This window comes from Anomaloglossus baeobatrachus, chromosome 4, assembly GCF_048569485.1.
Source record: "Anomaloglossus baeobatrachus isolate aAnoBae1 chromosome 4, aAnoBae1.hap1, whole genome shotgun sequence".
NCBI lineage: Eukaryota > Metazoa > Chordata > Amphibia > Anura > Aromobatidae > Anomaloglossus > Anomaloglossus baeobatrachus.
Genome location: NC_134356.1, coordinates 530038445 through 530051859, shown reverse-complemented (window position 1 = coordinate 530051859; position 13415 = coordinate 530038445). Strand labels below are relative to the sequence as shown.

Here is a 13415-nt window from a genome sequence, read left to right as displayed (position 1 = left end):
ATGACTTATGTGCGATCTCGGCAAATCTTATCTGCGATCTGGCGTGTCACATCGCTAACGAGATCGCTAGCGATGTCGCAACGTGTAAAGCCCCCTTTAGGGTACCGTCACACTTTAGCGACGCTCCAGCGATCCCACCAGCGACCTGGTCAGGATCGCTGGTGCGCCGCTACATGGTCGCTGGTGAGCTGTCAATCAGGCAGATCTCACCAGCGACCAGTGACCAGCCACCATCGAAGCGTGGAAGCGATGCTGCGCTTGGTAACTAAGGTAAATATTGGGTAACCAAGCGCTTGGTTACCCGATATTTACCTTGGTTACCAGCGCACACCGCTTAGCGCTGGCAACCCTGCACTCCTAGCCAGGGTACACATCGGGTTAATAAGCAAACCACTTCGCTTATTTACCCGATATGTACACTGGCTACGGGAGCAGGGTGCCGGCACTGGCAGCCTGAGAGCGGCGTACGCTGGTAACCAAGGTAAATATTGGGTAACCAAGCAAAGCACTTCGCTTGGTTACCCGATATTTACCTTGGTTACAGCTTACCGCAGGCTGTCAGAAGCCGGCTCCCTGCACATTCAGATCGTTGTTCTCTCGCTGTCAAACACAGCGATGTGTGCTTCACAGCGGGAGAGCAACGTCCAAAAAATGAACCAGAGTAGTGTGTAATGGGCAGCGATTTCACAGCAGGGGCCAGATCGCTGCTCAGTGTCACACACAGCGAGATCGCTAATGAGGTCACTGGTGCGTCACAAAAACCGTGACTCAGCAGCGATCTCGCTAGCAATCTCGTTATGTGAGAAGTACCCCTTAGTCTTGAGCCGTTACCTTCCTGATACTTTGAACTCGTACTGTGACCGGACTAAACTTTTGTCTTTTCCCTTTGTCTTTTACGAGCCCTCTTGGTACTGACCCCGAGCCTCTTCACTATCCTGCCTCACTGTCTGTTAGTAGTGACTAGTGTCACAGTGGGCTTTTGATTTTTGTTCTCTTTCCAGCATTTATCATAGTTAATTCATTTTATATTTTGATCGGTAAGACTTTTATAGACCACAACAAATATTCCTTTTTATTTATTTTTTTTAAATGAGTAAAGAGGAGATAATTCAGTTTCTTTTTTTGTTAACTTTTAAAACCGTTTTTTATTTATGTATTTATTTTTTATTGTTTTAGTGGTTTTGACCTTTATATATAATAATTGGTTTTAAGGCCCTGTGCGCACTTACTGGTTTTTGTCGCGGATTTCCTGCGGTTTTGCTGCATGTTTCGCTGCATGTAATATTCATAATATCTCTGCAGTGATTCACCAGCAGATCCTATGGGAAAAAAATGCTGTGCGCACTATGCAGATTTTAACAGCTGCATATTTTGCTGCGGGATTCCTGCAGCAAAAACAATTGCATGTCACTTCTTTTCCGCACGTCGCATTTCACTCCATTGACTGCAATGTAATCGTGAAATCCCGCAGGGAATAATGCAGGTAGCAAATTCTGTGCGGTTCATTGCGTTTCCCTGCGTTATTCCCTCCGGTATTTCACGGTTTTGGGACATAATGTTCATCACTGCCCTGCGGTTTGCAGGAAAGTGATGTTATTATGACAGGAAGTGGAAGCGGAGAAGATTAAACACACACACATCACAGACATACACATAGAACACACAGATCGCACTCACACACAGACACGGACATATAGAATACACATAGAAATCAAACGGACATATAAAAAAAAAACACGTGGGCTCTGCCGTATTTTTACCGTCCAGCCGAGGTAAGCACACAGCGGCGGCCCGGTATTCTCAGGCTGGGGAGGGCGAGGGACCGGGTTAATGCCCCCCTCCCTCGCAGCCGAGAATATCAGCCCGCCGCTGCCCCGGGACTGTCGCATCCATTATGCGGCAGTCCCGGAGTTTCCCGGCTCTTCCTGTTGCCGTGATGCGGTGGCAATCAGGGTAATAATGAGTTAATGGCAGCGCATCGCCGCCACTAAGTCCAGGCTTTAATCATGCAGTATCTATGAGACAGCTTTCATGATTAACCTGTAAGTAAAGTGAATAAACACACACACCGAAAAATCCTTTATTTTAAATAAAACGCAAAAAAGCCGCTCTTTCACCCCTTTATTAACCCCTCCCGAAACACACAGCTCCGGCGTAATCCACCGAGATCCTACGTCGCTTCCATCCAGCCGCGACTGACACTGTACAGAATGCAGCCTCGCAACGAGCCTGCAGAGGTAATTACAGGTCATTTCCCACAGCCGGTAATGTGAACAGTACACACTACCGCTCGTGATAAATGCAGTGTCGATTATTGATTGATCTATTCTTCTATCTATCTATCTCAGAAGGAAATTACTTTTTTTTTTTCTTCAATGTATTTTATTGCATTGAATACATTAAAACACATGTTCTAAACGGCGGTAAAAATACCGTGGAAATACCGCAGTAAAACCGCGACAAACCGCATGCGGTTTTCGGATGAGGTTTCCCGTGGTTTTTTACCGCGGGTGCGGTAATCTTTCAGACCCTGCGGAATTTTCTTAAGAAAATTCCGTTTTCCAGTGCGCACAGTGCCTAAAGCAGCTACATAGTTACATAGTTACATAGGTTGAATAAAGACCTAGGTCTATCTAGTTCAACCTTCCTCCACCAGTTCTACATTTTGTCACTAAAGGGTACTTCACACGCTGCAACATCGCTACCGATATATCGTCGGGGTCACGTTGTTAGTGACGCACATCCAGCGCCAGTAGCGACATCGCACCGTGTGACACAAATGAGCGACGATCAACAAGCACAAAAACGTGAAAAATCATTGCTCATTGACACGTCGTTAATTTCCTTAATATCGTTGCTGCTGCAGGTACGATGTTGTTTGTAGTTCCTGCGGTATCACACATCGCTATATGTGACACCACAGGAACGACGAACATCTCCTTACCTGAGTCCACTGGCAATGCGGAAGGAAGGAGGTGGGCGGGATGTTACGTTCCGCTCATCTCTGCCCCTCCGCTTCTATTGGCCGGCCACTTAGTGACGACGCAGTGATGTCGCTATGACACCGAACGCACCTCCACCTTGAAGGTGGGATTGTTCGGCGGTCACATCAACGTCGCTGACAAGGTATGTGTGTGTGACACTGCCGTAGCGATAATGTTCGCTACGGCAGCGATCACCAAATGTCCCATATACGATGGGGGCGGGTGCTATCGCGCTCGACATTGCTAGCAATCGCTAGCGATGTTGCAGCGTGTAAAGCACCCTTAAGTCATTTATAAGTAACAATGTTGTGTGTACTGAGAAAATCATCCAGCCCTTTTTTAAAAGCCGTTATAGTATCTGCCATTACTACCTCTTGTGGTAGGGCATTCCATAGTCTGAGTGCTTTAACTGTAAAGAACCCTTTCCTATTTAGCTTTTGAATCACTTTTCTTCCACTTGCAGTGAATGCCCCCTAGTCCTTAGTATTGTCTTTGGAAGGAATAGGTCATGTGCCAGTCCTTTATATTGACCACATTTGTATTTATACATATAAATGAGATCTCCTCTGAGACGTCTTTTTTCTAAGCTAAACATATCTAACTTTTTCAACCTCTCATCATATGGGAGGCCTTCCATTCCTTGTAGTAGTCTAGTTGCCTGCTTTTGAACTGACTCTAACTTCTGAATGTCCTTTTTAAAATGTGGAACCCAAAACTGAATCCCATATTCTAGATGTGGCCTCAAACACATTTATAGAGGAGTAACAATATGTTGGGATCACGGGATCTAATCTCTCTTTTTATATACCCTAAAATCTTGTTTGCTTTAGCAGCTGCTGCCTGACATTGAGTGCTGCTGCTCAGCCTATTTGTAATGAGAATACCCAAGTCCTTCCCTGTTCTGTAGTCCCGAGTTTACTTCCATTTAATGTATACGCAGCTATAGGATTACTCCGTCCTAGGTGCATTACTTTACATTTATCAACATTAAAGCACATTTGCCAAGTATCTGCCCAGTCTGACATCTTATCCAGATCTTTTTGTAATATTGTACTAACAAGGTCAGTTTTAAATATTCTACATAGTTTGGTGTCATCAGCAAAGACTGACACCTTACTATCTATCCCATCCACAAGGTCATTAATAAAGAGATTAAAAGAATTGGTCCTAGCACAGATCCCTTTGGCACCCCACTGCTGACTATAGCCCATTTAGAGAATGTACCATTTATGACTACTCTTTGTTTCCTATCTTTTAGGCAATTCCTTACCCAGTTGCATATAGTTTCACCTAGTCCTTGCTTCTGGAGCTTTAGTATAAGGCTATTATGTGTTACAGTATTAAATGTCTTTTCAAAATCAGCTGCATTACCAATATCCAGATTTGCACTTACCCCCTCATAGAACCTTAACAGGTTGGTTAGAAACAACTTATCTTTCATGAATCCATGCTGTCTGTCAGTTATTATATTATTTTCTTTTTGCATGTCATCCCTTAAAATGCCATCAAAAACTTTCCTTACTACTGATGTCAGGCTTCATGGACGGTCGTTGCATGGATCCACCTTCTTACCTTTCTTAAATATCAGAATCACATCAGCAATCCTCCAATGCTGAGGCACCAACCCTGTTACAAGCAAGTCTAAAAAGATGAGATACAGTGGTCTGTCGATTACGGCGCTCAATTCCCTCAATATTCATGGATGAATGCCATCTGGCCCGGGGGATTTGTCAATGTTTAATTTACTGAGACGCAGGCGTTCGTCTTCTTGTGTTAAATTAGTTATAACAAGTGGTGAACTTTGATTTTTCACTTGTTGAATGATCCCTGCAACAGTCAGTTCCTTGGTGAACACGGATGAGAAGTGCCTGTTTAATATCTCAGTCTTTTGTTTGTCCTCCATAACCAACTTGTTATTATATTTTAAGGGGCCGATACTATCCTTTGTTTTCTGTTTGGCATTAATGTATTTATAAAATATTTTGGGATTTATCTTAATGTCCTTGGCGATTTTTTATTCAGTAGCTAATTTTGCTTGCTTGATTTCTTTTTTACATTTCTTATTGATATCTTTACATTTCTGAAATGCTATTTCTGTATTCTTAGCCTTCAAGATTTTAAACAACCTTTGTTTTTGGTTTATTATACTTTGTACAGTCTTATTTATCTATAGTGGTTTCTTTTTATTCCTGGACATTTTTTTTTACCAGAGGGTATACGTTTTTTACAGGACTCCAGGAGTATCCTTAAACTTACCCGATTTATGTTTGGTATCCTCAGTTACCATGACATTGTCCCAATCCAATCTACACATTTAAGCTCTTCCCTTAATTTGTTGAAATCAGCTTTCCTAAAATTCCGGGTTTTAACATTTCCCCTTTTAAATGTTCTATTGAATATTACCTTGAAGCTTGCCATATTATAATCGCTATTGCCCAAATGCTCCCAGACCTGTAGATCTGAAATTGTATCTGGTCTATTTCACAGGACCAGATCTAGCAAATTATCTCCCCTCGTTGGTTCATCTACCATCTGAGATAGGAAATTGTCTTGAATAGTGGACAAGAATTTACAGCTTTTAGCACAACCAGAATATTTTATGTCCCACTGAACGTCTGGATAGTTGAAATCCCCCATAATAAGAACCCGATTATTATTGTTATTATTATTATTATTATTAGCTGCCTTTTCCATTTGTTGCAGCATTTCACCCTCTCCCTGTTCAGGTATGTTAGGAGGCTTACAGCAAACTCCAATTAGCATTTTTCCATTATTCCCCTCCCCATGCACATTTACCCATATTGACTCTACATTGTTGCAGTTCCCCCCAATGTCATCATTCAACACAGGTTTTAGGTTAGATTTGATAAATATACACACCCCACCACCTTTTTTTGTCTTTCCTGTCTTTCCTGAATGTAGTGTAACCCTCTATGTTTGTCACCCAGTCATGGCTTTCATCCAGCCAGGTTTCTGTAATGCCCACAACATCATAATCCATGGTTGACATAAGAGTCTCCAATTCATTCATTTGGTTTGTAAGACTTCTTGCATTTGCTAGTAGATATTTAATACTATTAACGCATTCCTTACTCCTAGCCTCCCTACGTTCCTTGCATGTCCCAGCCCCCCCTAATCTTTCATTGACCCCTACCATCTCACTGTCTCTATCTGCTTTATCTATCACCTTATTTGCTCCACCACCCTCCCTCCCCCCTGATTATTTTCTACCCCAGCACAGCAGCACCCTTCCCATTGAGGTGCAGCCTGTCCCTACTGTAGAGCCTGTAGCCGACTGAGAAGTCGGCTCAGTTCTCCATGAACCCAAATCCTTCCTTCCTGCACCAATTTCTAAGCTACGCATTCATCTCCCTACGCTCCCGCTGTCTTTCTAGTGACGCTTGTGGCAACAGTAGCATTTCTGAAAACACCACCTTGTAGGTCCTGGACTCCAGCTTCTCTCCTAGTTCCCTGTAATCATTTTTAAGGACCTTCCACCTGCCTCTAACTATGTCATTAGTACCAATGTGCTGTAACAACCAGAACTATAATATAGGAAACCATGAGAAAAAAGGGCAATAATAGTAGCAAGAGGGGAAAAATAGACAATTCATCAAAATTACATGTACATAATCACTGAGTGAAAAAGGGAGAGCCCCTAAGAAAAACACACTGCACAGGGGACCCCTATATGGACCCCTATAGAGCAATAGCTCACTCTATGGTTTCCCCTGTGTAGTGTGTTTTTCCTAGGGCTCTCCCTTTTTCACTCGGTCATTATGTATATGTAATTTTGATGACTTGTCTATTTTTCCCTCTTCTTGTGAGATATGTATGAATAAATTATTTTCTATTTTTGCAATGAGGTAGTTACTGGTATTTATTTCATATTTTCTATTTTGGCCTTGACTATTATTGCCCTTTTTTCCCTCAGGTTTTTCTAAAGTATGTGCTATTGGGTATAGTTTTTTTGCCAATTGTTAATATGGTCTTTTTATCTGTTCTAAGCCGGTTCTCTCAGAACTATAAAATGTTGACATTATTTCTCATGAGTAATTAATAATATAAACAACTCAAACAATGTACCAGTAAATCATTTCTTTCTTCCTCCCGCCCTCCAAAAACAGATTTAAAATTAACCAAAATGTCTGCTGTACCCAAAAATAATACCAATGAAAAGTGAATGCAAGTTATCACCACATTACATGCACCCTATGCTCTGAAGCAGGTGATTGTAAAATACCTATCCATGGAGATACAAAATAAATCTACTAATACAGTACATGATAGTGAATGGTCCAGTTTATTACTGGTAAAAATAATCTTAGGTTCCTCTGTACCACTAGTGGTGTGAGCTCCACCAAGGGCAGAGGATGATAAGTTGCCATTTTCGTGTTGTGTTTATCCATCGACACTCAGGAGAGGAAAAACCCCCTGTGGGGGAAACCTCTAGGGAACCATGGCCTAAGGATAAGTGCCCTTCCCTGGGGGCACGAGGCAACATGTCATCCAGAAATGCTGGTCCGTGGTCATATTACTGACTCCTGGTAGGATTTTCATGGTCTCCAGCTTCTTCTTTTATTCAGACACTGCAGATGCAGCAACAACCCCTAGCCCTGATTATGGCAGGGCAGAGGAGTGGATATGGCTACACTGCAGGTCACGGCCCTCAGGATACTTCTAGTACTGGTGGAATAGGAACCGGTGAACAGCAGTTCTCATAGCTGTTCACTTCCAGCATTTTATCCTTCTCCAGATCCCATGGAAGACGTCCTTCACAATACTGCCAAATGTCCTGGAGGGAGAGATAATAGGTTAGAAAGGATTCTTATATCCCAATAAGACACATGAAATGGGGCTGTCCTGAGGGGAAACCACCTGTAAACTAAAAGCAAATGGATTCCACACTAGACCCTGTTGACAGATCCATAAAGTTATGAAGGGGCCTATGAAACCCCCCTATCCCCATCCCATTTACACTGACTCACCTGCGATGGGGTTTTGCCGGTTTTGGTATCGGTTTTATGACCTTCCATCCATCATTGGCAAACGTAAATCCACAGAAGAGTTTTTGATCTTCTTCAGCTATTGGTGGTTTAATGGCTTTGGTGAAGGACGTGACATGTTTCATTTTATATAATGTCATCACTTCTCGCTGCGAAAAGAAGATACAAGAACGAGTGTTCATAAAGAAGAAACACAAACAGAAATGTGCTGCTGCCACCATATTCTCTGGGTCATTTACTTACAGGGGGTAGCTGGAATGGTGGACGCGCTCTGGCTTCCTCTATATCTGTCCATTTGATCTTCTTAAAGAATGAATGATCTCTTATGTTGTCCACAAATTTCTGCCGACTCTCTGGGTCCTTATCCAAGAGCTGGGAACATATAATAAAGAAGATTATTCAGTCTCCAGTCGTCCTCCATTTTAATTGTGTATTTCATTATATATATCCGCTGTATTACTGAGATGTGTCTTTATACTCACCCCCTTAATAATGGCTTTGAGTTGGGGATCCATTTTCTTTGGGAAGGCGGGATCATCATTGATTATTGCTTTAATTGTGGTCTCATCAAATTCACCTTCATAGAATGGATGGCTGCCAGTAGCCATCTCGTATATCACCACACCAGCAGAGAACCAGTCCACTGCTGTGTTGTAGGGCTTCTCTAGAAAAATCTGTGAAGACATAAAAACGACAATAAGAACATTGTATAGCCAGCAGAAGACATGGAGATGTCCAGCCTTGTACACAGTGATCACTCAGGAACATGTAGATGTTTCCTCACCTCAGGAGCCCTGTATATATAGGTTCCAACCCAATCTGAAGTCTTTGTATCGCCAAAGATGTTCATCACTGCAGTACCGAAATCAGCAATCTTCAAGTGACCGGTTCTGTCCAGTAAAATGTTGTCTGGTTTTAGGTCTCTGGTAAAGGAAAGAGTTTATAGAATGTGATAATTGTTATATTAGCTTGGCTGATTATGTATTATGGCCTGAAATATCAAGTGTCTACAGGGGGCATGAGGATGAGGGTATAGAGGTGATTATACCAGGTCTACACAGAACATGTGCTGCAACCTACCTGTGTATGATGCCTCTGGAGTGGAGAAACTGCAGCCCACAGATCAGCTCAGCTACAATAAATCTAATGAGCAAATAAGATAAAGCAAACAACATCCATCATTTCAACCACTAAACTACGAGACTAGTCATGACATAAAGACGGATTGTTCCTGACAACCACCATCTTCATCTAATATATCCATGTTTTGTCTTACCTGGTTGCTGAAATGGGAAGTGGGGCATTGCATGTCAGGAAGTCTCTAAGGTCTCCTCCACTGAGATATTCCATGACGTAGAACACGTAGTCCTATGATACAACAGAGGAGATAATAGGTGTTACTGGTATAGTCTAGATATGGGGCACTGGTGGTAATGCTATAATACATGTAATACTATGGTAGTGACCTAGAAGAACATTGCACACAGATGGCCATATTGACAGACATTTATAGAATATATAGCAGACTCAGAGCCAGGGGCTTAACGATAGCGGTCGCAGAGATCACGACTGTGACTGGGCACGACAGGTTTAGGGGCCCTGCGCCCACCTTGCAAAGAAAGAAGCAGCCGGCTCCTCTCTGTGAGAGAGGAGCTGCGCTGTAACAGCAGACGACGCAGCCTCTATGGGCTCCAGAGTCAGGGGGGCCCAGTGCCAGCATCCTTGCCCATCATTGCGCAAAGTAATGAAGGATGGAGCGGACTATTGGGGTGCATTATAATACAATGAGGCCTATGGGGTGCATTAAATGGTATGAGGGCTGCATAATATAATATGAAGGATTTTGGGGGTGCATTATAAAACATGGAGGACTATGGGGGTAAATTAAATGGTATGGGGGCTGTATAATATAATATAAAGGAGACCTTATACATTAACTATGGGGGTGCATTAAACAGTATGTGGGATGCATAATAGAATATGAAGTACTAAGGGGGCTGCATTATAATATATGAAGGGTTATGTGGGACCCATGATTCTATATGGAAGGCTATGTGGGAGCCATTATAGTATTTGGAGGGCCATTATAGTATTTGGAAAGTTATATACGAGGCGGAACAAAGATAAAAGCATAGGATGGGAAAGATTTGTGCTGAGGGAAAGAGGCTCTTTCCCTCAGCACCTAGATTTTCCGTGCTCTGCTATACATCTTTCCTTCAGCACCCAGCTTTGCCATGCTCTTATATCATGGGAAAGCTGGGTGCTAGGGAAAGATGTATATCAGAGCATATAATACTATGGTAGTAACCTAGAAGAACTTTGTACACAGATGGCCATATAGATTTGGCATAGATATAATATATAGAAGACTCAGAGCTGTTAGATCATCAGCCTCTTACCTGGGACTGGAAGGTGGTAAAAGCCCGAGTAATGAATGGACTCTTCCTAGTCATCTCCAGGACCTGTCGCTCTATAAGTACGTCGTCTCTTGAGTCCTCAATTAGGAGCCTCTTCTTCACCATCTTCACTGCCACTTTTTGTTTGCAGGAATTATGTGTGGCCAACATGACCTGGAGGATACAGAGCATTAGAACTGGAGGAAAGGCCCATCCTGCCATGAGACATGATGAGAAGCCGTGATGCTCCTAGAGTCATATTACTGCTCCACATCACACACATGAGGAAAACGTCACCACATTTCCTAATACTTACTTTACCAAATCCGCCCTCTCCAATGATTTTATGGAAGGTGAAGCTCTCCAGTCCAGTCACAATGATGGGAGATTCAGCTGGGGTTGTCCCTGATGGAGAAAAGAAAAGTAAGATGTATTATTCCTATATAATGCTAATGTGGCCTCCTATAGTAATTACAACATGGGGTATAACAATATTACGGGGGTATCAACGAGAAAAGGCACAAATATCATAATAGGTGGGGTAATCTAAAGGTTCATAATTCCGTCAATTACTACATTGGGGGCTATTGGCTCTCGGGGTCTTAAATCTGCACTCACTTGCCAGCTGTTTAGTGTCAGCTATGGGGGACATGCTAAATCCATCCTCAGCTTTGTCCCCCATCACTTCTCCCCTTTTCCTCTTGTTCTCGATACACTCCTGTATCGGGCTTCCAGGTCTTTTTGAAGCCTTCATAATGCTTTGGTTGGTGCCATCTTTTTCACCCTGTGATGTTTCTGTTCTCCTTCTTTTTGGCACCTCGTCTATTCTCTCTCTCTTTCTCTTCCTCAAACTCTCCATATTCAGCTCATTGTCAGCTTTGGGGGAGACGCTGGATCCATCATCAGCTTTGTCCCCCATTGCTTTTCCCCTTTGAGTCTTGTTCACGATACTGTCCTGTATCGGACTTCTAGGTCTCTTTGAAGCCTTGATAATGCTTTGGTTGGTGCCATCTTTTTCACCCTCTGATGATTCTATTTTTCTTTTTTTTGGCACCTCATCTATGCTCTCTCCCTTTCTTTTCCTCAAACTCTCCATATTCAGCTCTATAGATGAAATTCTGGGCTGAGGAAGGTCCTGTCCACCTCTAGAGTGCTCCCGGATGGCGCCTGGAACTGCTCCTCTAACAGGCCTTCTAGTAATCGGTATTATATTTTATATAAAACCAAAATTTTCTAAGCGCAAGTAAAAATCGCCTTCACTCACTAAGTGATGAAAACAAATGGACGATATCCAGGCAGCAGTGACATTCTGATGATTGTTCCATGACATCACACATTGTGACATCATCACATTCTAAAAGGTCACATGACATCCCAAAGGGACTAAAGTCAAAGGTCAAGTGACATCACAGAGAGACCAGTGACTTGAGCCTGGCTGTGAGGTTTCTGTTCTTCAACAGTTATTAAGTCTTTATCATTTATCAGTTTCCATTTGAGCCCATAAAACACCAAAATAAGACTTTTCCACGCAAAAAAAAATGAATTTAAATTAATATTGGGGTTTTTTTTTTACATTTTTTTTACACGATTCATCACTCAGCTTGAATAATGCAATGTAAATAGTATAAAGATTAATAGGAGGGTAATAAAAGCGCTGCTGAGTGTGACAGGCAGGAAAAAATATCATCATAAGAAGTTATTAAAAGAATATGGGTGACGCATTTCAGTATGGGACAGATGTCTTCATCAGGCCAGGCTTTTATGTGAACAGTTCAACAAACAGAGTTTAAATGGACAAAAAGGAGGGACTAGTTATACACGGACGTCATTGAGTTTAAAGTTGCCTTTCTGAGAAATCCCCTTTATTGTAAATGTATCCTATATAATATTAGTTACAGGGGGTCACCTAATTCAGAAGATCTCACCGTTCACCTGTATGAAAGTAATATTCTCTGAATCTCTCATGTGTTGACTAAAGCCTGCTTTACACGAGACGACCGATCGTGCGATAGCACGATCGATCGTACCCGCCCCCGTCATTTTTGCGTCACGGGCAATTAGTTGCCCGTGGCGCACAAACTCGTTTAACCCCCGTCACACGTACTTACCTTCCGGACGAACTCGCTGTGGGCGATGAACGTCCACTTCCTGATGTGGGAGGGACGTTTGGCGTCACAGCGACGTCACCCGGCAGCCAGCCAATAGAAGCGGAGGGGCAGAGATGAGCGGGATGTAAACATCCCGCCCACCTCCTTCCCTCCATTAAGCAGGCGGGTGCCGTGGGACGCAGGTACGCTGTGTTCTTCGTTCTCGTGGTGTCACACGGATCAACGTGTGATGCCACGGAAACGATGAACAACCTGCACCCATGAAAATAAATGAGATTATGAAAGTTAACGATGAGTACACGACTCACGATTTGTGAGCGATACTGCGTCGCTCAGAGGTGTCACACGAGAAGACGTCGTGCGCTATGCCGGATGTGCATCACGAAAAGTGTGACGCCCGACGACATATCGCACAATCTATCGTCTCGTGTAAAGCCCGCTTAAGGCTTGATCACAGATGTGTGTGTCACTGAGCGACAGCGGATCCTCCTGACCCGAACCGACCACTATGAGGCCACTGAATTTGGGCCAGGACACCCACGGCCGCTCTGTGCATATATATATATATATATATATATATGCAATAGTAAAACACTACTGAAACACTACCCCTCCTATATCTAATACCCGCTTACACTAACAGAAAGCTCAGAGGAAATGTGCCCATCTATCATTTCTATTCAGACTAATTTTATTAAAGGGGTTATACAGAACTTTATTTTTTTATCTCATGGGCCTAAGAACTGTAGTATAATACACCCCACATAGTCCTCATATAGTATAATTCACCCCCCATAGTCCTCTATATAGTAAAATGCAACCCCTCCCATAGTCCTCCATATATTATAATTCACCCCCATAGTCTTCCATATATTATAAAGCACCCCCATAGTTCTTCATATAACATAAAGCAACTCATAG

At 42.8% G+C, this 13415-nt stretch overlaps 1 protein-coding gene across 1 annotated transcript; it reads right to left on the bottom strand.

Moving 5' to 3' along the window:
• Positions 1 to 7658: 7658 nt before the first annotated feature.
• On the bottom strand, positions 7659 to 11582 carry LOC142301787 (protein kinase C delta type-like). The gene is made up of 10 exons (XM_075342807.1): positions 11005 to 11582; positions 10703 to 10791; positions 10390 to 10560; positions 9267 to 9358; positions 9071 to 9133; positions 8775 to 8913; positions 8473 to 8664; positions 8234 to 8362; positions 7973 to 8139; positions 7659 to 7779 (listed from the first exon to the last, which is right to left on the bottom strand). The coding sequence occupies exons 1-10, from the start codon at positions 11480 to 11482 to the stop codon at positions 7713 to 7715; spliced, it is 1587 nt and encodes a 528-aa protein (XP_075198922.1). The 5' UTR covers positions 11483 to 11582; the 3' UTR covers positions 7659 to 7712.
• Between the last annotated feature and the right edge of the window lie 1833 nt (positions 11583 to 13415).

Excerpts from the sequence above, each read along its gene's own strand:
- LOC142301787 (XM_075342807.1), bottom strand. The coding sequence starts at position 11,482 with ATGGAGAGTTTGAGGAAAAGAAAGGGAGAGAGCATAGATGAGGTGCCA. Across the intron at positions 10,792-11,004 it reads TGACACTAAACAGCTGGCAA|GGACAACCCCAGCTGAATCT; the intron begins GTGAGTGCAGAT and ends TTTCTCCATCAG. Across the intron at positions 7,780-7,972 it reads CCGGCAAAACCCCATCGCAG|GACATTTGGCAGTATTGTGA; the intron begins GTGAGTCAGTGT and ends CTCTCCCTCCAG.